We start from the raw sequence: 24,555 nt of genomic DNA on the forward strand, positions 1-24,555 counted from the left end.
ATCCCCTCTTGTTCTGTCTTGTGTTAATGCCACATCACCCCTCCCACCTCACTCAAATGTAGATATAAAATCGGAGATACGTAAGTTCTAATCAGTTGTGTATTTGTGAACTAAAGTCTTTGAAAATGTAATAAGTTTTACGAAACGCGCCCGTGTCGCGTCAGACTAGAAATAAAAATGAATTTTGGAGAATTGATTTTTGATTTACCTCCAACAGTGAAGCGTAATGTACGAAAGATTGAGAAAATTCGTGTTAGAATTATTAATCTTACTTTTTCGGTCATATTTAATAATATATGTCTACAGGAAAGACTGCTACCAAAATATACTAATATATATATATATATATATATATAATATATATATATCTATATCTATCTATATCTATCTATATCTATCTCTCTATCTATCTCTCTATCTCTCTATCTATATCTCTCTATCTCTCTATCTATCTCTCTATCTATCTATCTATCTATCTATCTATCTCTCTCTCTCTCTCTCTCTCTCTCTCTCTCTCTCTCTCTCTCACCCTGGTGCCCCTGTTACCTAGCAGTAAATAGGTACCTGGGAGTTACAGATGTTACGGAACTGCTTCCTGTGTGTCTGTATTCACCTAGTTGTATTCACCTAGTTGTGTTTGCGGGGGTTGAGCTTTGCTCTTTGTGTGTGTGTGAGGTGAAGAGGTGTGCGTGCGTGCGTGTGTGTGTGTGTGTGTGTGTGTGTGTGTGTGTGTGTGTGTGTGTGTGTGTGTGTGTGTGTGTGTGTGTATGCGTGTGTGTGAGTGCGTGTGTGTGTGTGTGTGTGTGTGTGTGTGTGTGTGTGTGTGTGTGTGTGTGTGTGTGTGTGTGTGTGTGAAAAAGTTAGTAGTTAGTAACAGTTGATTGAGAGTTGAGAGGCGGGCCGAAAGAGCAAAGCTCAACCACCCGCAAGCACAATTAAGTGAATACAACTACAGAATACACTACAGAGAGAGAGAGAGAGAGAGAGAGAGAGAGAGAGAGAGAGAGAGAGAGAGAGAGAGAGCAAGCAAGCAAGCAAGAGCAAGCAAGCAAGCAAGAGCAAGAGAGACACCACAGTCTGAGGCGCCGGGGTCTCAGGCAGGGAAGAGTGTCACCACCGCCGCCGTGTTGGATAAACACATGGCGAGATTGAGCGATAGGACACTTTGACTGTCAGTTTCTCGGTCACTTTGTTTTTCGCCTGTCCACACTTAATCGCCTCCAGTGACTGTGTGGGTTTTGAGACCCACGTGACGGGAGCGTTACTGTAAGTAAGAACAAGAAGAGTTTCTTTATGTTGGAATTCAAACTGTTTGGGCAAATGTATCCAGTGTTGTTAATAGCTTGAATTTGTTGTAATGATGTAATATTGAGGTGTAGATCCACGCCCACACTTCAAAACCCACGCCCACACCAAAATCCACGCCCTCACACCAAAATCCACGCCCACACCTCAAATCGTCTACCCACTTGCAGTAAATGACATTACCTTGTAATCTACGCCAACACCTCTGCCAATAATGCCTACTCTCGCCCTCCTTCACAACCACCACACCACCTGCAACCCTTCCCACCCACCCATCACTCTGCACCCGTCCCACAGCCCACCCATCACTCTGCACCCGTCCCACAGCCCACCCGTCCCACAGCCCACCCATCACTCTGCACCCGTCCCACAGCCCACCCATCACTCTGCACCCGTCCCACAGCCCACCCATCACTCTGCACCCGTCCCACAGCCCACCCATCACTCTGCACCCGTCCCACAGCCCACCCACACACCCACTCCACGCACGTAACTGTCCACCCATGCAGACAGCCGCTGTCACTCAGTATGGGCCGTGTTTGGCAGCCTTGTCAGATTGTTTTTACAAGTCAGCTGCGAGGGACGTGACTCCGTCCAGGAGTACAAGTCACTCTTCACACCTGTGTCTCGTGCGCCCTCTGGTGACACTGTCCATCTGTCTACACCTGTCCGCACCTCCATGCAACCTTTTGCACTCGTATTACCGTCAGTAAGAGAGGCGAGACCCAGCAGCAGCAGCAGCTGGTGTCCACTCCCGAGAATTAGACTTGATTCTAGTGGGTAAAGATGCGTAAACATCTGCCCTCACTGCCCGGGTCGTGGTTCCCTCGAGGCCCTGCACGCACTAAGGTGGTCAGCCTCATTATTGTTGTCAGTGTGATGGGGATTTTTTCTCTGTATGAAACCATTGATGGCTGATTGTTTTTATTGTTTGTTTGGGATGTGATAGCGTGTCGTCGTGGTGTTTGAGGACGTCTGATGTCTTTCCTGTTCTCAGTCATACTCTGAACATACAAAGGGTCTTTCATCCATAAATAAACTATTTCATTTGCACAATTAGACCAATTATTTGATGTTTTATTTTCAAATTCTTAATAAATCAATGCTGTGAGCATCTGTTCATTTCCCTGTTCCATAGCCAACATTTCATCACCTTAAGATGCTTCTGTTTATTTAAGGTATAATGATGAAGTCTTGGCACCATTTTTCCCAGTTCATGTTTATTTTGAAGACCAATACTCTGATTGTGAGAATATGGACCATGTTGTGTGCTTCTTGCCATGATGGCTAGAGACTCGAAGGTTGTGGGGAATTTCTGGATAGATACACTACAAAATACTATAGAATCAAAATACTAAATAAAACTATAGCCTCTTAGCTGTCGTTTGAAATGCAGACAGCTGCCTCTGCTTCCCGGAGACTGTATATAGGGCCAGGTACTCGGTCCTCTTAAAGGATACTATGACTACCACAGGGTAACTGATAGAAGACAACTGAAAATACTTGTAGAAGTTCTGCTCGTATTAGAATTGTAATTGGTACAAAAGATTAAATAATAAAATTGATACACTAACAATTATTAAAACACGAACAATTTATATGAATATATGATATAATTTATAGACTACTTGCTATTTAATTTGGGCTTTGCCTGTTTTATAACGGCTAACAGTTTACGGAAATATTAAGGTTTCAGAACCACGCAAATTGACCAATTAAGCATTCTATAAAACACTTTTATCCAAACTGAGAACAGGAGCCTCGAGTCTGAACTGTAGTTTGATCACTTATCAAACAATGACCAGGACACAACAGTGGCCAGGACCAATGACCAGGCTATTGATCACTTACAGGCTCAGTATTCTGGACACTTAGATGACAGCTTTGCTGTAGGGATAGATCTCAGTGGTGGGGAGGTGGTCCACGCGCTCTGGTGGGCTGCTCTCTACACTCATTATCATAGTTATTTTAATATAATTTTGATCAGTTTATAGTTCAGCACCTCCCTGAGTATCTTGGGGGAGTTATCACTGAAATTAGATTTTTTGTGTGCGCAGTATTAGGTCTTAAAAGTCCCGAACAAACACTGAATGTCAACAAAGCAATGCCCCACCAGGGCGCTTAGAGTCCTGTGCCTCTGTATGCCCTCTAGGCACACAGAGGCCTGTGTGATCTCAGTAGTGTAGGCATAGATACATGACTTAGGATGTATGATGTAGGAATTTCTTCATTTCATTGATTATAAATATCGGTATGGTGGAATTTTCCACAAATGTTACCATGAGCCTTCACAAAAGGACAGATGTTAGGGACATAAGTTTTGTGATTGAAGAGAAGTATTATAGTACATGGTCTATCGAGCTTCAGTTGGTCTACTGGAATATCTATTCCCTGTCTTTTGATTGGGTGTTAAAGTTCCATGACTTGGTCCTTCAAACCACTGAACTGCTATTAAATTATGACATGACGTGTTTGGTGATTAGAAGTGGTAGTCAACACGTCATGTTTGGATATTACCCCCCCCTCCTACTAGTTTATTAAATGGTAATAATTCTGTTGTACACAAGCTTCGAAAGATTGTTCGTTCATAGTTCGGCAGAATTTTTGCCTAGGTTAGGTTAAGTTGGCTCTACTTGGATCGACCAGGATTGTTCAAGGGGGGTAGGATCGACCAGGATTGCTCAAGGGGGGTAGGATCGACCAGGATTGTTCAAGGGGGGTAGGATCGACCAGGATTGTTCAAGGGGGGTAGGATCGACCAGGATTGTTCAAGGGGGATAGGATTGACCAGGATTGTTCAAGGGGGGTAAGATTGACCAGGATTGTTCAAGGGGGGTAGGATCGACCGGATTGTTCAAGCGGGGGTAGGATCGATCAGGATTGTTCAAGGGGGGTAGGATCGACCAGGATTGTTCAAGGGGGGTAGGATTGACCAGGATTGTTCAAGGGGGGTAGGATCGACCAGGATTGTTCAAGGGGGATAGGATTGACCAGGATTGTTCAAGGGGGGTAGGATTGACCAGGATTGTTCAAGGGGGGTAGGATCGACCAGGATTGTTTAAGGGGGATAGGATTGACCAGGATTGTTCAAGGGGGATAGGATTGACCAGGATTGTTCAAGGGGGGTAGGATCGACCAGGATTGTTCAAGGGGGATAGGATTGACCAGGATTGTTCAAGGGGGGTAGGATTGACCAGGATTGTTCAAGGGGGGTAGGATTGACCAGGATTGTTCAAGGGGGGTAGGATTGACCAGGATTGTTCAAGGGGGGTAGGATTGACCAGGATTGTTCAAGGGGGATAGGATTGACCAGGATTGTTCAAGGGGGATAGGATTGACCAGGATTGTTCAAGGGGGGTAGGATCGACCAGGATTGTTCAAGGGGGATAGGATTGACCAGGATTGTTCAAGGGGGATAGGATTGACCAGGATTGTTCAAGGGGGGTAGGATCGACCAGGATTGTTCAAGGGGGATAGGATTGACCAGGATTGTTCAAGGGGGGGTAGGATTGACCAGGATTGTTCAAGGGGGGTAGGATTGACCCGGATTGTTCAAGGGGGGTAGGATTGACCAGGATTGTTCAAGGGGGGTAGGATTGACCAGGATTGTTCAAGGGGGGTAGGATTGACCAGGATTGTTCAAGGGGGGTAGGATTGACCAGGATTGTTCAAGGGGAGTAGGATCGACCAGGATTGTTTAAGGAGTTTTAAAGTTTATTCCTCCAAACTATATTATCTTAACCGGAGGCATGCAGCAGACCACACATTATAGTGTAATCATCCCGGTAAACCACACACATCCCGGTAAACCACACACATCCCGGTAAACCACACACATCCCGGTAAACCACACACATCCCGGTAAACCAAATACTAGAATATAATCATCTCAGTTGACTGCATACCATAGTTCAGTCAACCAGGCCAATTACATGCTCTTGTGTAATGAATTCATTCACCGTATATTACAGTAGAACCAACGAAGGTTCTTGAGGATACCCGAGTCTCTTGGGCGCTGTTTTCAACATTTATTTTTGTGAATAACATTTTTGTTTCTATTTCAGAAACTCGGCTAAAACTTGACCAGCTGCATCTTTTATGTTTTCTCTTCGTTACAGACACAATGCGAAAATGATCAAAACCCAAAAAATTAATTACAGGAAGCCATATTTTGTTGTTCAAATTTTAAAATACAATACTTGATGTGAAGCTAATTACACTCTGGTAACAAGATTTAGTTAAGTATAGTCTAACAACGAGCAGTGTTTAAGAGAAGCGTGGAACTCATATTAACTATTACAGACTTAAGAGAATATAACTACTGGTAACCTGCTCACCGTCACTGTTTCCCTGCACAGGACTACGATGTGGACTACGATGGTGTGCCTGCAGAGGTGGGGGAGGTAGGGGTATCTGGGGGAGTGGAGGGAAGTGAGGGAGAGTGGGAGACGGGAGGAGTGTGGACAGGACCACGGGAGACGGGAGGGGTGTGGACGGGACCGCAGGAGGAGTCACCTGTCACCACCACAGTCACCAGCCTCGGTGTTCGAAGGGCAAAGCCACAGCTAACTATCACTGTCCCGTCTAGTGAAGACCTCACTCATCTGCACGTAAGTGTTTATTTCTCCTCGTATATATCAATTAGCTGAAGCTCTTTACCTACATTTATCTTCTTAATTTCACATTTATTGAAAGTTATAAATATTCCGCTGTTAACCCTTTGACTGCGGGAATAATCTAGTGTGACGCCAGCGTGCAAATTCCAAAATGATCTTGAAATTAAATTTTAAAAGTTTCTTCATTTCAAGGAAGTTAAAAATATATGAAAAATAATTGTTTGGGTATATAATCTAGTATAATCAACCTACATATAATCTAGTATCTCTAGATTATATAATCTAGTATAATCTAGTATATAATTGGGTATAATCTACCTTGAACTTAAATACATTTTCAATTCAATTCTGATATTGGTAAAAAGGTCTGACATTTAGATAAGTAGTTATCCCTTCATTTTAGCAGCTACTCGGTAACCAGCTTCTCAAACGACTAATGGTGGATGTTGTATACATACATTTTGATAAAGCTTTTATATGGCACCATGCACATGTAAGACTGGCAAGGAAATTACGGGCACAAGGAATAAATGGTAAAATACTAGAAAGGATAAAATAATGGTTAAAACAAAGAAAACAATTAAAGGGTCGTACGAAATGGGAGTGAATCTGACTGGAGAAATGTGGTAAGTGGGGATACCACAGGGGTCCATTTTTGGGCCAACCCTTTTTGTCACATGCATTAATAACGGGAGAATATATATTACGGGCTTACTATAGCCCGTGCTACATGGAAATTTTGTTCCGAGTAGCTGAATCTAAAAACAACAACAGATGAGACTATTACAAACCACTTCATTAAATGTGCAGATGACACAAAGATTTATGGTAAAGTACGAAATGAAAATAATGAAGCCTTACAAAGAGATCCATATAAACTCTACAAATGGTCAGAGGACTGGCAAACGCTTTTTAATATCAACAAATGCAAGACCCTGCATGTGGGGCATAACAACCCACGCCACAACTACCAAATTTATAACATTTCATTGCAGCAGATTGATGAAGAAAAGGACCTTGGAGTCAAAATCCACCACTCACTAAAAGTTGCACAACAGGTAGGGGCAGTAGTCAATAGCTGACCAAACCCTTGGAATAATCGAGCATACCTTTGACTTTAAGGAAAAGAAGGTAGTGATTCAATTGTATAAATCTCTAATGCACCCCCATTTGGACTACTGTATCCAAGCATAGACACCTCATCTCAGAAGGATATAGCTGCCCTGGAGAAAGTGCAACACCGGGCAACAAAAATAATTCCAGAGTTATGTTAATTCTTGTACAGGGAACGGATAAGGACCACAGAGCTAGCAACACTGCAAACCAGGCATGATAGGGCGGATCTCATTGTAACTTTTAAAATGCTGATTAATTTGGAGGAGGAGGATCCAGACAATTTCTTCAAAAGGTCAGATGCAACACAAACAAGGAACAACGGTTTCAAGCTCAACAAGTTCACATTCATGAATGTTTATTGAGACAAGAAAATACATCTCAAAGGGATAGAGTAGATTTGGCTATTTCTACCCTCCTTTCACAGTGTAGGACTGAGAACAGGAGATGCTTTTTTACCCACAGAGTTATAAACCCATGAAACCGCCTACCTGCTGAGGTTGTAAATGCCAAAACTCTGTTAAATTTTAAATTCAAACTGGAAAAGATCAGGGCAAGTTAGGGGGACTTTTGACAAACCGCCTGCTTCTTGTCCCCGTTGAGGCTGCTAAAGGGGCCGGTACAAAGTTTCTTAACCTTCAATCACTCAATTTTTTTTGTGCATAATCTGCATGGTAAATGCTCCAGCCTTTCCTAATGGATCAATATCATAACATGAAGAGGAGAAAACAACAATATTTTATTTTAAACAAATTTAAAATTTCACAACTTCAAATTAACTTAAAAAATTTAATATTTCGCCATTTTTTATTTTATTCATTATGTGCTCAGAATGGCATATAACATTCATTTTCATCAATATAAAATCAAGTTTGAGATTATAGTTTACTTTAAAAAAGAAGCGTTGAATATAACGAAAGGCCATTTTCTGGGCGAAAACCAGAGAATCCCCAGAGCTAACCAGGCTGATATGAATATATATTAGACTTTGGCATTAATCAATGCACATGGAGTTCTAGGCCTACCAGGGACCACAAGTCAGAACTTGGCCCTCTCAGAGAGTCACGAGGAGCAATGGCCTGTAGAAACCCCCATGTGATTGAAAGCATCCTATGTCTGCCATCGACTGGGTCAGGCAACCAGAAAGGTAAGTGCCCCAAAACAAAGCCCCATTCTGGTTAAAATATTGCTATTGAGAGCCGGACTAGTGGACAGAACTCGCCAAATGAAAAACGAGTAAACAAGCATAACGTTACCACATCACCGTGCGCTGGCTGCACGACCCCCCCCCCTCCTCCCTGGGATGGGGAAGGGTGAGCCCCAGACCCCCATGCCTGTTATTCAAACCTCTAGTTTTGAGGTTGCATGTCAAAACAAGCTAAAAAAATGCCAACCGGAGGGAGTGAGAGTTGCCGGGGAGCCTCCAGATCTCGCCCAGAAAATGGTGTTTCATCACATGCAACCTGGTTTTCTGGAGGAAGCCCCATCGGTTTCCCGGAGCTACTTACTCAAAGACAAAAATAAGAGGGGCTTACCTGGGAGACAGTCAGCCCCTCGCTCCCTAATGTGAAGTTGAGACAACTGGCCGCAACCACCGACCCAAAGCGACATAGGCCTGACTAGGCACAGGAACATTGACAAGGTAGTGAGTGGCCAGGACCCTGTTCTACCTCCAAAAACCTCGTGCCCGGTTGTCAGCCCAAAACATGTTACCAAGAATGGCAGCAAGCACAACAAACTTACCAACGTCATGGGTACAAGGATAGACCGCAGGCTGACTGGACCAAATTACCCTGCGAACGACCTGGGAGTCCTGAACCATGGAACAGGGAAGAAGGGAAACCAGGTCAGCCCAAAGCATCCCTGGCCACCGAGACCGTGGCCGCTAAGAGCCGCAACCAGACACAACACATGCTGCACCCCCAGCCTAACCAACCAAGCATCAACAACTCAAGGATCCTTCTGGAAAACAGCAGTCACATTCTTCACCAGAAAGGAGGAGATGGCTACAAAAGAACAAACCTACTACCAGGACCAAAAGAGCAAAAGCCTCTGCACCAGAGAAGAGCATGAAGATCCCCAACCAGATCCCCAGAGGCCAGTGCCAACAAGAAAAGAGCCCTCACCAAACAAACCTGAACTGAAGGGACCTCCACAAACTGAGGAGAAGAGAGAAAGGAGAGCACCCGGTTCATCGACCAGGACGGCTCAGGCGGCGCATGAGCAGGCTGGAGGTGAAACAACGCATGAGACAGCTTGTGGAATGGTGAAGACATAACATTAATGCAGACTAAGGCACGTCTGGGATCATCCCGGACCAGTTGGAACCCTCATCACGCCTCTTGGGGATTTGTTCAAAGGAAGGACAACCTTATCAGACAGAAGTAAACCTACGAAGGGATGAGAAATAACGAAAGAATCGCCAGGAAACTTCATAATGCCACCGAGATAAAGCACGCAGGTGGGACACCATCAACGAAGCCACCTGCGCACCATATAAGTGGTGATAGACCTGCGTCAGAAAGACCAGACGCAAAGACTGGAGAAGATCGAACCAGCTACATAACAGACTGACCCGATCTGCTGAAAGTGGCAGAGCCGTGGGAAAACCCCCCCCCCGGGTTCAGACACCGAGCAAGCAGCTTCTGAAACTAAGGCTGGGCCGGTCACCAAGAGGCCAAGAGGACTACTCTCCCTAGAGGCCACCCAACACCACCGGAGACCGCACGAAACGACTCGAAAAGCCCATAAATCGTGGGACCAGGCATGAGCAAACAACGCAAGCCTCTCAAACAGCAAGGGACGAAAAGTGAAGTAAACCTAAGAGCCAGGGGCCCAAGCGGATTCCACAGAGAAAGCAAGCACTGCTTGCTAACACAAGAGATGTAAAGCAAAAAACAGCGACACCGTATCCCACAGGATCGGCACAAAAGAGCAGACAACGCTCGCACCGCCGAGACCAACACACCTGACTCATGATCGGCCCCAAGAGCCTCCACATCCTCCTCGAGCCAGTCCGAGGACAGCTTGAGAAGAGAAAAGAACTGCAAGACCGATGCCAACAGGCCACAAGCGCGCAAGTCCTCAGTGACCAGCGCAGGTCGGTGGTCATTTTGAGGTGCTCAAAGTCGCCCACCCCCCACCCCCTGGGAAAACCTGGACCACCATATGAGCCTCGCGCCACTCAAGTGCACGGGACCGACAACGAATGACACGCCTCTAACGGGAAAAAGGGGCAGTCCACAAGCCACGACGAATTCAGAACCTCTCAACAAAGCCAGTAAGGAAAAGAAGATCCAGACGAAAAAAAAGTAGGGTCTTTTATAGAGGTGTAATCCGGGTTGTGCAAGAGGTAAGCCACAATGGCCTCCCACACCACATGAGGTGGGATGCGGGAGGCTGAAAACCTCTGGAAGTACGGGACTGAAGAACCCAAGGGAGCACGGAACCGAACCCGGGAAGGGGTAGATGCCAAATCCAACTCGTACAAGGAGGAAGGAACAGAAAACCCCACTCCTTGCAACAAGAAGCCCCCACTCGGAAGGTACAAAAACCCGAGCGTGGTCCAACAGGCCCCAAGGCCCCCAAGACTATTCCTCCACCCCGGGAACCTCCCCATGAGGACCCGGGACCGAACCATCCTCCAAACCCCCCTGCCTCTAAAGAAAAGGCAGAACCAGCCAAGAAAGCAGGAACAAAGGGGGCCCACTGGTCAGACCCAGAAGCTCCGGCTGGAGAAACATGCTCGATTGCCTCCATAACTACACCGGAAGGCGCATCCCCCCAAAACCGCCCGAGTCTCAACACCAACTAAACCCTGTCCCGACTCCGAAACCCTCAGACGCTTTGGAGCCGAAAGCAGGAGGAGGTGGTGGGAGGGGGGGGCGGTTCGAACAACAAAATAAGGTAAAGACTAGGGGGCGTGGACTGAACTAAAGTTGAAGCGACCAAAACGGGGGAGTCTCGAGGCATCCGGGTAGCAACCAACCTAGCGCGCTGCAGCAACCTAAAACGATTATGCAATGCCGAAGCTGCCTGCACCCGAAGATCATGAACAGTGGACTGGGTGAATTGGGGTACAAACAAGAAACAAAACTTTCAGGACTCTGGGTCGAAGGTATCACCGACCGAACAGGCAGCATGACCGAGGCATAACCAGTGAGTGTTACCCTGAGAAAAGGGGACAGAACAACCTTCAAACTCGCATGAAACGACAAGAGACCCAGGGGGGGTGTATCCATTGGACCAAAGAGCCATCGCAGGGTTTCTCACGGCTCTTAGTCGTGTATCTCGCTAATAATGCCCAGGCAGGGTTAACCGGCACCCAAGATTACCAAGCAAACTGCTAAAAGCTGAACCCCCAAGACGTGTACACTCACGGGGGCCTAGTGGAGGACCACCGAGATATAAATGGGTGTGACCAAAACCAAGTGGCAGACCCCCCTACCAGGCAGAAAAACAAAAGAAAAACCCCGCAAAGGACAACGTACCCAGGCTGAACAGAGCCGGCTGCAATGAGAGGTGAAAACTAGCTGCACAGTACCATGCCCCCTAACCAGTGGCAAAACTACCCCTACCCTGAGGCAAACAGTGGTACAGGAACCACCAATGCTGATTCTAAGGGCGGTCAGTCACCGAGCAGCAAAAGACCTTGAGGAGGTAGACCCCCCAAGGTGACTTGTGGAAGGTGGCCCCCAAGGCCCAAGTGCAGTACTTACAGGGCACCGAGGGAAGGGGACCCTAGGTGCATACAGCCCGAGTAATTGTGAAATTACTCCTGGCTTGCGCACCACCTAATAGACAAGACCACACCACAGGGCACAGAACTGGAAAACACAGGAGCCAGAGGCGCACGACCTTGCCAGTTCACATCAGCTACAGAATTGGGGGTTTGGATAGCTGGCAAGGGAGTTTAGGGGCTCCTCCTTCCCACTCCGGAGGAGGTGAGGAGACGGGGTGGCACAGACAGCGGCACGTTGACGTCATGCTTGTTTGTTCGTTTTTATTTGGGGAGTTCTGTCCACTAGTTCGGCTTTCAGTAGCAATATTTTCACCAGAAAAGGGGTTTGTTTTGGAGCGCCTACCTTTCTGGGTGCCTGACCCAGTCGAAGGCAGACATAGAATGCTTCCAAAACAACCACAAGAGGGTTTCTATAGGCCATTTCTCCTCGTGCCTCTCTGAGGGGCCAGGTTCTGGCGTGTGGTCCCCGGTAAGTCTAGAACTCTTTGTGCATTGACATGCCAGAGTCTAATATATTCATATCAGTCCGGTCAGCTCCAGGGAGGCGACGGGGCTCCCCCCAGCCCCAGAAAAAGTCAATGTGGCCTTCAAAATATGCCCAAAATTTAGACGCAAAAATTTATAACTCCCAAAGTTATGGGTTTATGAATAAACGACATTAATGACACCTTAGAACTAAGCACTGTGCACAAATGTAAAAATAATGAGAATCGCTCGGAAACTTAACTGTAGGTTGTCTCAAAGTTGAAAATTTTTCATACAGAAAAAATAAGTTAAATTTCTCAACAATGAATATAGTACTTCGAATTTATGACATATTTTGTATGTTTTAATAAGTATTGGTTGGCATTCTTACTCGAATATGTGCAAGTTGTAGGTCAAGATGTGTTGAAATGAAGTCAAGAAAAAATAACCCCCCAAACAAACAAAATATAGGGATAGGGATAATGGATTAGGGATATATAAGTATACTGTATATAAGTGATAAAACACTTCATCTGGTCCCCCATTCAGCAAAACAACCTTTAGAGTCAAAGAAAATAGTTTAAAATTTGTAAATAGCTCGCATAAAAAACTGAGAAAGTCACAAATTCTGCCACTTGTGGCTAATACATATGTTGACCAATGTTGACTGCAACTACTTTTCTGCGTTCTGCTCTCGGTGCAATGCTGCCATTAGCACGAAAATTCTCCTACTTAACAACTTTAATTGAAAAATGATATGTCTTCCTGTTGGATACTATTGACATGAGACATGTTAGTTCTTTCGAATTGTAGGGATTTATAAGCAGAACTATAATCTCTGACCATTAGTATTACAGAAAACTGTGAACCTTACACGAAGTGTGATCTCATCTTCTCGTATACACTTCGACTTGATGTCCAAAGAGCTTGGAAAGGATGTGGGAGGAAGAAGGATGGGGCGATGAAATTCTTGGAAGAGGATTTGGATGTGGAGAGAGGAGGCTTGAAAGTTCGGTGGCCCGTCCACCTTGGATTGGAGATGTTTTTTCAGTCAAAGCCTGTAGCTTAAGTTCTTCTTGGGCGGCAGGAGGCTAGTGGTGGGGCAGGGTGATGTCGTCCTGGTTCACTTGAGGTGGTCTGTCTGGCTTGGAGGAGGCGTCTTCCTTATTGAGGTGGTGAGAGGTAAGTTCACTGTTGCTTGGTGGTGTCTTGGCCACGAGGTATTCGCATGTACTTCCCAAATGACAGCGTTGGTATTGGTGTTCCTGTCTGGTCTTCATCTTCTTCCAGGAAGGTCACTTGTCCCCTCTTGAAGTCGAATTTAGGGTCGATGTATTCACTCTCCAGAGCGCAGAGGTCTACATAATGTTCCACGGTCTCGTGGTGGACAAACACAGGGTAAGGAATGCAGGTCTTGAGCTGGTTGATGATCCTGTTGCATTCTAAGGCAATGACCATTCTTGTGCTTCGATTGCCGTTGAAAGTGCCACCGTGATTGAGGTAAAGTCCATAGTAGGGCTTTTTCTTGCTTGATTTGCTTGGGTTTAGGTCGAAGTCTGGGGCCTCATATGTGACGGTCTCAGCCGAGGCAGATGGAAGCAGTGGTGCTTCTAGGAACTCTGGTGCTGGTTCTGGTTCTGACTCTGATTCTGATTCCACTTGCTGACGTTTTGCTCTCCTTTTCTTCCGTCCCCGGCTGGTGGGGGCAGGTGATGAGGTTGACTGGTCTGCTGTGGAGGTAGTCTGGGTGGATGCTGTTGCCTGGGTGACTTGTGCTGGGTTCGACTCCGGTGGTGGTGGTTGCGGTATGACTGCGGTTACTGTTGGTGTTGGAATCTCGTCTGTTTGGGTTGAAGCAGTGTTGTGATGTTGAAATAGGTCTGCTGGTATCAACATTGTAGGCAGGTTGTTCTGGGCGAGCAGCCTGTTCAGTACTCTCACGTATTTTGCGTTGTCTGTTCCCGCCTCTCTCTCAGCTACACTGATCAGGCATGGGATGAGAGTGGTGTTGGTCGAGGCCGCTGATTGGTTGACAGTCAAGTTGGTTGGCTGAGCTGCAGTCGCCTGTGTCCTGGGTCCCCATTGGGGGGTGGTCTGGCCTGGTGTGGACGTCTGTGTAGCAGGAGCAGAAGCGTTGGGAAGCACTGGAAACGATGTAGCTTGGATATTGAAGCTCGCCGGCTGATTGGTTGTTGGGTTGGCAGTTACTGTTTTATTTATTTCATCTAGTCGTACTTGGCAGTCCATGGAGACGGCGATGTGAGCTCCTCCACAATTGAGGCACAGTTTGGTGGTTGACCGGCAGGTTTTGAAGTAATGATCCTGGGTACAAATGCTGCATTTAACCTCTGCTTGTTGGCAGTTCTTGGTATCATGATCGTACTTGTAGCACTTAAAGCACTGGCGAATGTTGTAGTAACGTTCCTTCTTTACAGTGTCAGGTGTGATGGAAATATCCAGACATCTAAATCCATTTTCCACAGCTTGGGTCGCTGCAGCAGCTGTTGTGAAGGTGACCTTGAGAGTAGGCCTAGGGTTGTCGTTGTTCTTGATGACCTTGACTGTAGCAGCAGTCAGAGCCGGGTTTCTGGTGTTGATACTATCAAGTATGGTACCAGGGTCCTGGGTGGCGATGTAGACACTCGTGTGGCTGACGAAGATGGTTCGTTCAGCCAAGTAGCGACGGTTAGGAGTGATGATCAGGTTGGAGTTTCGTAGGGCGTCCTGGTGTTCTGGTGCAAACAGTTGCTCCAGAGCTTGCTCGCTTGAATAAAGAAGTACAGCGCCGCCAGTATCGTCAAGGATGTCCAACGGGGCTGCATTCGTGATGTCGACGATTTTCCTTAGTAATTGGGGTCCGGTGTAAGTGGTTTCGTCACGAAACCGGACCTTTATGCGGTAAATCATGGCTCTAAACGTTGCTGCCCAATGTTTACCCACCCGGCAGTGTTGGGTGCAGAGAGCCTGATCTAGGTTTTCGGTCGATGTTTTCTATAATCTTTTATTTTTATGCCTTTATCTTTTATCGGTTTGTGTTTAATCTTTAATCTTCTCGTATACAGCACATGACGTTTGTTGCATTTTAAAGGTTAATGATCTAGACAGACCCCCCGCCCCCCCCCCTAAGGAACTGTAAGCTAGAAATAGCGCTGGAACACATCCTCTGTAGTGGTCTGAGGGAGGCGTCATGGCCAGCGAGCACAGCACTCCGGGGGCCACCGGGGGTGGGAGGAACTGAATTCAGATAAAGCCTCAAATATTCCATCCTTGATCACAGTGGGGCACTTGTGTGCCCGTTTTGATCACAGTGAGGCACCTGTGTACCCGTCTTGATCACAGTGAGGCACCTGTGTACCCGTCTTGATCACTGTGAGGCACCTGTGTACCCGTCTTGATCACAGTGAGGCACCTGTGTACCCGTCTTGATCACTGTGAGGCACCTGTGTACCCGTCTTGATCACTGTGAGGCACCTGTGTACCCGTCTTGATCACTGTGAGGCACCTGTGTGCCCGTCTTGATCACTGTGAGGCACCTGTGTGCCCGTCTTGATCACTGTGAGGCACCTGTGTACCCGTCTTGATCACTGTGAGGCACCTGTGTGCCCCACAATGATCACTGTGAGGCACCTGTGTGCTCGCCACTTCCTCCCGTGCTCATTCAACCGTTGTATATATCGGCGTCTATCTCCATAGTACTTAACCCTCACCACTTATTTCCTTCTCAATGCGAGTCCCGAAGTGGCCGCGAATTTCCTCTCACCAACGATTCAGGAAAATAAATTTCAAGAGATCCTATGGTGATTTGTTCTTTACATAGGCGCTATAAACCCTGGAATATCCTGTCAATTTCCAGACAGTTCTTCACTTTAAAATTTGTCTTGAAACAATTCTTAGGTGTCATGAGGGGGCTGTTGACAAGGTACTGGCTTCCTGTCTCAGTCGAGACCACTAGGTACCGTGGCCTTCATGTAAATTTAGGTAAATTAGGGAAAGGAGTGGCAGGTGGTATATAAGACTGTGTCCTCACCAGGGAGGAGGAGTGGGAGACAGGGCCCGACCGCCTCACAGGTCCCCGGAGCAGCGCCGGAGGAAAATCTCACCGTCACAGGTACTCCCGCCAGGCTCTGTTTGTTTACCTTGCGCACGCTTCCATGTTTTTGTTTACTTGTGACGTCGCTTGGGCTGCCTTGTGCTGATAGAAGTCGTGTGAATCATGGCGTCAGTGTTTACCTGTGAAGTCACCCTCGCCTTCTCTATTTATACTTCAACTGTCACTCTGGCCCTCTTTGTCCCGGCTTATTATAGTCCGCTGCTTATACTTGTGCTCTCCAGGTGTTAATGATGCATAACATTGTAGATTACTATTTTTCTGTGCTTAATTATGCCATAATGTTCTAGTTATTGGTTGCTTTATTTGAAGCTTTATTTGAACTCAGTTTCTCCCACCCCAGTTGGACCCCGGAGTGCTCTGCTCGCTGCCCATGACGCCTCCCTCAGCACGCAGACCTTCACACTGGACCAAGGTGAAGAAGGCCTTCCTTACCACGCAGCAGCAACAGCAACACGCCAAGTCCAGCATCCACCTCACGGCTCTGGGGGGATCCTCCTCCCTCCCTCCCTCACCCAGCAAGAAGTCATCCTTTAACTTCGATGGTCCGCCACATTTGGGTGAGTCGTGTGTTCTGACATGCCTCGGTGGGTCGTGTTCCCAGCCCGTCCTCATAACCAAAGACCCAAAGTCCATTCCATGCACCCGCCCACCCCCCTCCCCTGTTTATGAATGAAAAATGGTTTACACACGACTCACAACTGATGACGTCCGAACACTTCTGGAACAAGTGCTTCGCTGACGACTTTTGGTCGAACCACAACGCTGTAAATGCTTCACCCACGGACTACAAATACATATAATCTCCAACAGAACCTAAACAGCTAACCTAGCCTAACTGGTGCCTAAATATTGACAGTATGCTAATATATATCAAAATCAACCCGTCCTCCTGTTTAGATTGTGACCATCTTATGGTCACGAATTAGTACGTACTTAGCGTTTAGATGATAGAATACTTACTAATAAGGAATTCTTTTAAAATAAATGAAGCTAAAAAAAACACTTCAATATTCCAAGGCCCAGTATAGCACATATATGTACTATATTACGCCTCAGATATCGTGTATTAGGCCTAGGTAGGAAGGTTAGGTTAGTTTGTCTTTGCAACACAAATAAAAATAGTTTTCCGGTTTGTCCAACCCAATATTGCCGATTTCTTCTTTTTAATTGTGTTGTAAGTCGGTGTATGTACTATGGTCCTCGGCGTCACTATAAGTATTACCAAGACATCAGAATGGCTTCTAATATTAATATACACTTGAAAAAAAATCCTATTATAAATGAACAACATGTTAAAATGGAGGAATGTGTCTTTGGGGTCGACCGCTGGATGGAATGGACTTGGTCTAAGGATGGGTTGCAGTCGGGTGTAAACCGTTCGTTCATTCATAAGCGGGTTTGGCGGCTGGATTAACGAGCATTTGTTGTTAAGGTTGGGCTGTATTACCCGCAGTTTGAAGGTTGTCTGTCACCCGAGGGACCTGCAGGCCACCACCACCACCACCACCACCACTGGTGGTCAGTGGCCACTACCACCACCACCACTGGTGGTCAGTGACCACCACCACAGCCAGCCTCGGTGTGACAGGTACCACACAACAGGTTACCACCAGCCTCTACGGTACCAAGTGTCCTTATAATACCAAGAGTCAATTTTCGGGGGTAGTATTAAGTATTAGTTCCTTAGTGCAATTCGTATTCAATATCTGTGTGTGGAATGCATCAAAGATTTTACTTGAAGTATAGTCAGGTGCATCTTAGAGTAACTTTAGACGCAATCTTTTGCACTTGCGAGCCTGAATTTACCTGAGAGCCACTGTCTCTAGTGGCATCGACGAGGAAAGGAGGCCGGCGGCTTGTCAAAAGTCACCCACCCATTTGTCTTGACTTTCATCTTATTTAGATATCGTTTTCCGGCTTATTCGCCAATCTCGGCCAAGAGGAGCTTGGCCAGGAGAGTCGAGGAGAGTGTCTCGCCCAGGAGAGTCCGCCAGAACATTAGTCATCCAGCAATCCTTCACCACTTGCACAAACACTCTTGCTTTTGTAAACATTGCCTGTACCAGGACCAGTGAGATCCCTGCTTGGCACTACCACCCCCCTGGCACTACCCCCCTGGCACTACCCCCCCCTGGCACTACCCCCCCCCTGGCACTACCCCCCCCTGGCACTACCCCCCCTGGCACTACCCCCCCTGGCACTACCCCCCCTGGCACTACCCCCCCTGGCACTACCCCCCCCCTGGCACTACCCCCCTGGCACTACCCCCCCTGGCACTACCCCCCATGGCACTAACTCCCGTGGCACTACCCCCCCCTGGCACTACCCCCCCCTGGCACTACCCCCCATGGCACTAACTCCCGTGGCACTACCCCCCCCTGGCACTACCCCCCATGGCACTACCCCCCCCCCCTGGCACTACCCCCCATGGCACTACCCCCCCCCTGGCACTACCCCCCATGGCACTAACCCCCTGGCACTATATGTATCAACCATTGTAAACTACATGTTCCATACACGTACGTAGCTACCAGTGTAAACCACATACCCTCATACACAGCTACCAGTGTAAACCACATACCCCACATACGCAGCTACCAGTGTAAACCACATACCTCACATACGCAGCTACCAGTGTAAACCACATACCCCACATACGCAGCTACCAGTGTATACCACATATGCAGCTACCAGCATATACCACATACCCCCCACATTCGCAGCTACCAGCGTATACCACATACCCCCCACATACGCAGCTACCAGCGTATACCACATACCCCACATACACAGCTACCAGCATATACCACATACCCCACATACGCAGCTACCAGCGTATACCACATACCCCACATACGCAGCTACCAGCGTATACCATATACCCCTACATACGCAGCTACCAGCGTATACCACATACCCCTACATACGCAGCTACCAGCGTATACCACATACCCCACATACGCAGCTACCAGTGTATACCACATACCCCACATACGCAGCTACCAGCATATACCACATACCCCACATACGCAGCTACCAGCGTATACCACATACCCCACATACGCAGCTACCAGCGTATACCACATACCCCACATACGCAGCTACTAGTGTATACCACATACCCCACATATGCAGCTACCAGTGTATACCACATACCCCACATACGCAGCTGCTAGTGTATACCACATACCCCACATACGCAGCTACCAGTGTATACCACATACGCAGCTACTAGTGTATACCACATACCCCACATACGCAGCTACCAGCGTATACCACATACGCAGCTACCAGCATATACCACATACCCCACATACGCAGCTACCAGTGTATACCACATACCCCACATACGCAGCTACTAGTGTATACCACATACCCCACATACGCAGCTACTAGTGTATACCACATACCCCACATACGCAGCTACCAGTGTATACCACATACCCCACATACGCAGCTACTAGTGTATACCACATACCCCACATACGCAGCTACCAGCGTATACCACATATCCCACATACGCAGCTACCAGTGTATACCACATACCCCACATACGCAGCTACTAGTGAATACCACATACCCCACATACGCAGCTACTAGTGTATACCACATACCCCACATACGCAGCTACCAGCGTATACCACATACCCCACATACGCAGCTACTAGTGTATACCACATACACCACATACGCAGCTACTAGTGTATACCACATACCCCACATACGCAGCTACCAGTGTATACCACATACCCCACATACGCAGCTACTAGTGTATACCACATACCCCACATACGCAGCTACCAGCGTATACCACATATCCCACATACGCAGCTACCAGTGTATACCACATACCCCACATACGCAGCTACTAGTGTATACCACATACCCCACATACGCAGCTACTAGTGTATACCACATACCCCACATATGCAGCTACCAGCGTATACCACATACCCCACATACGCAGCTACCAGTGTATACCACATACCCCACATACGCAGCTACTAGTGTATACCACATACCCCACATACGCAGCTACTAGTGTATACCACATACCCCACATACGCAGCTACTAGTGTATACCACATACCCCACATACGCAGCTACTAGTGTATACCACATACCCCACATACGCAGCTCCTAGCGTATACCACATACCCCACATACGCAGCTACTAGTGTATACCACATACCCCACATACGCAGCTGCTAGTGTATACCACATACCCCACATACGCAGCTACCAGTGTATACCACATACGCAGCTACTAGTGTATACCACATACCCCACATACGCAGCTACCAGCGTATACCACATACGCAGCTACCAGCATATACCACATACCCCACATACGCAGCTACCAGTGTATACCACATACCCCACATACGCAGCTACTAGTGTATACCACATACCCCACATACGCAGCTACTAGTGTATACCACATACCCCACATACGCAGCTACCAGTGTATACCACATACCCCACATACGCAGCTACTAGTGTATACCACATACCCCACATACGCAGCTACCAGCGTATACCACATATCCCACATACGCAGCTACCAGTGTATACCACATACCCCACATACGCAGCTACTAGTGAATACCACATACCCCACATACGCAGCTACTAGTGTATACCACATACCCCACATACGCAGCTACCAGCATATACCACATACCCCACATACGCAGCTACCAGTGTATACCACATACCCCACATACGCAGCTACTAGTGTATACCACATACGCCACATACGCAGCTACTAGTGTATACCACATACCCCACATACGCAGCTACCAGTGTATACCACATACCCCACATACGCAGCTACTAGTGTATACCACATACCCCACATACGCAGCTACCAGCGTATACCACATATCCCACATACGCAGCTACCAGTGTATACCACATACCCCACATACGCAGCTACTAGTGTATACCACATACCCCACATACGCAGCTACTAGTGTATACCACATACCCCACATATGCAGCTACCAGCGTATACCACATACCCCACATACGCAGCTACCAGTGTATACCACATACCCCACATACGCAGCTACTAGTGTATACCACATACCCCACATACGCAGCTACTAGTGTATACCACATACCCCACATACGCAGCTCCTAGCGTATACCACATACCCCACATACGCAGCTACTAGTGTATACCACATACCCCACATATGCAGCTACCAGTGTATACCACATACGCAGCTGCTAGTGTATACCACATACCCCACATACGCAGCTGCTAGTGTATACCACATACCCCACATACGCAGCTACCAGTGTATACCACATACGCAGCTACTAGTGTATACCACATACCCCACATACGCAGCTACCAGCGTATACCACATACGCAGCTACCAGCGTATACCACATACCCCACATACGCAGCTACCAGTGTATACCACATACCCCACATACGCAGCTACTAGTGTATACCACATACCCCACATACGCAGCTACTAGTGTATACCACATACCCCACATACGCAGCTACCAGCGTATACCACATATCCCACATACGCAGCTACCAGTGTATACCACATACCCCACATACGCAGCTACTAGTGTATACCACATACCCCACATACGCAGCTACTAGTGTATTCCACATACCCCACATACGCAGCTACCAGCGTATACCACATACCCCACATACGCAGCTACCAGTGTATACCACATACCCCACATACGCAGCTACCAGTGTATACCACATACCCCACATACGCAGCTACTAGTGTACACCACATACCCCACATACGCAGCTACTAGTGTATACCACATACCCCACATATGCAGCTACCAGTGTATACCACATACCCCACATACGCAGCTACTAGTGTATACCACATACCCCACATACGCAGCTACCAGCGTATACCACATATCCCACATACGCAGCTACCAGTGTATACCACATACCCCACATACGCAGCTACTAGTGTATACCACATACCCCACATACGCAGCTACTAGTGTATACCACATACCCCACATACGCAGCTACCAGCGTATACCACATACCCAGCTACCAATGTATACCACATACCCCACATACGCAGCTACCAGTGTATACCACATACCCCACATACACAGCTACTAGTGTATACCACATATCCCACATACGCAGCTACTAGTGTATACCACATACCCCACATACGCAGCTACCAGCGTATAACACATACCCCACATACGCAGCTACCAGCGTATAACACATACCCCACATACGCAGCTACCAGCGTATACCACATTTGATATGATAGTGGTGAAGGATGTCATAATACCATTACATCAGTTGTGCCGACGATATTGAGGTCACATTGTCTATATTTACCACTACCCTGCTGGCTGAGGCCTCTACACCACACTCCCTCCTACTGGTGTTATGGTATACCTGATGGTTTGTCTCTCTCTCTCTCTCTCTCTCTCTCTCTCTCTCTCTCTCTCTCTCTCTCTCTCTCTCTCTCTCTCTCTCTCTCTCTCTCTCTCTCTCTCTCTCTCTCTCTCTCTCTCTCTCTCTCTCTCTCTCTCTCTCTCTCTCTCTCTCTCTCTCTCTCTCTCTCTCTCTCTCTCTCTCTCTCTCTCTCTCTCTCTCTCTCTCTCTCTCTCTCTCTCTCTCTCTCTCTCTCTCTCTCTCTCTCTCTCTCTCTCTCTCTCTCTCTCTCTCTCTCTCTCTCTCTCTCTCTCTCTCTCTCTCTCTCTCTCTCTCTCTCTCTCTCTCTCTCTCTCTCTCTCTCTCTCTCTCTCTCTCTCTCTCTCTCTCTCTCTCTCTCTCTCTCTCTCTCTCTCTCTCTCTCTCTCTCTCTCTCTCTCTCTCTCTCTCTCTCTCTCTCTCTCTCTCTCTCTCTCTCTCTCTCTCTCTCTCTCTCTCTCTCTCTCTCTCTCTCTCTCTCTCTCTCTCTCTCTCTCTCTCTCTCTCTCTCTCTCTCTCTCTCTCTCTCTCTCTCTCTCTCTCTCTCTCTCTCTCTCTCTCTCTCTCTCTCTCTCTCTCTCTCTCTCTCTCTCTCTCTCTCTCTCTCTCTCTCTCTCTCTCTCTCTCTCTCTCTCTCTCTCTCTCTCTCTCTCTCTCTCTCTCTCTCTCTCTCTCTCTCTCTCTCTCTCTCTCTCTCTCTCTCTCTCTCTCTCTCTCTCTCTCTCTCTCTCTCTCTCTCTCTCTCTCTCTCTCTCTCTCTCTCTCTCTCTCTCTCTCTCTCTCTCTCTCTCTCTCTCTCTCTCTCTCTCTCTCTCTCTCTCTCTCTCTCTCTCTCTCTCTCTCTCTCTCTCTCTCTCTCTCTCTCTCTCTCTCTCTCTCTCTCTCTCTCTCTCTCTCTCTCTCTCTCTCTCTCTCTCTCTCTCTCTCTCTCTTTTTTTTTTTTTCTCCCCCCCCCCCCCTCGTCCCTGTCGCTCCCGACCCCCCCCCCCCCCCCCCCCCCCACCTCAGTGAGTCAGATGGCACAGAGACGTGACCCTCGCAGATTTATGACTCCTTGTCCCATGATAAGCCAACCCAGTCCATTCCACCCAGCGGTCGACCCCAAAGACGCATTCATCAATTTTAACATGTTGTTCCGTCAAAACAGAACTTTTCTGAAATATAAAATAATATTATTATATATTAGCATATTCTGAATATTTAGGCTCTGGTTAGGTTAGGTGTTTGGATTCTGTTGGCGATTATTTGTATTTGTAGTACGTGGGTGAAGCACTTACAGCGCTGTGGTTCGAACAAAAGTCGTTAGCGAAGCATTTGTTACGGAAGTGTTCGGACGTTATCAATTGAGAGTCGTGTATAAACCGTTTTTCATTCATAAACAGGGGAGGGGGGGGGGGGGTTTGGCGGGTGGATGGAATGGACTTTGGGGTCTTTGTTTATGAAGGCGGGCTGGGTAAACTGCTGCTCTTCAGTTTAACAGTTCACATGCAGGTCCATCTCTCAATTAGGTCACTCCACTTATTGATTAGGTCAGCCTAAGTCTTGATTAGGTCAATCCACATATTGATTAAAAGAATCCGCAGTCATTAGCTGAGTCTAACTCTTGATTCGGTCAATCCAAATACTGATTCGGTCAATCCTGCCCTCTGTTTCCGCAGTATAACTGGGTTATCGGAGTCCAGGTATACGGGAGCCACTTGACAACGGGATGCAGCTACATCGTATTCAAGATGGTTGTACAGAGCTCATGTTCTCATTATCACAA

At 47.3% G+C, this 24,555-nt stretch overlaps 1 protein-coding gene across 5 annotated transcripts in view; it reads left to right on the top strand.

Annotated features, from left to right (window-relative positions):
• The window catches only part of LOC123757090 (microtubule-associated protein futsch), a 199,481-nt gene that overhangs the window by 90,100 nt on the left and 84,826 nt on the right, over positions 1 to 24,555 (top strand). For 4 of the 5 annotated variants that reach the window (XM_069329441.1, XM_069329442.1, XM_069329444.1 and 1 more), the window contains exons 4-6: positions 5,664 to 5,915; positions 16,271 to 16,348; positions 16,692 to 16,908. In XM_069329441.1, the coding sequence (XP_069185542.1) occupies positions 5,664 to 5,915; positions 16,271 to 16,348; positions 16,692 to 16,908 (547 nt within the window). The remainder of the gene's footprint in view (positions 1 to 5,663; positions 5,916 to 16,270; positions 16,349 to 16,691; positions 16,909 to 24,555) is intronic. The other variant, XM_069329443.1, reaches the window with a different exon arrangement.

The sequence above is a fragment of the Procambarus clarkii genome, chromosome 22, assembly GCF_040958095.1.
Source record: "Procambarus clarkii isolate CNS0578487 chromosome 22, FALCON_Pclarkii_2.0, whole genome shotgun sequence".
In the NCBI taxonomy this organism is placed as follows: domain Eukaryota; kingdom Metazoa; phylum Arthropoda; class Malacostraca; order Decapoda; family Cambaridae; genus Procambarus; species Procambarus clarkii.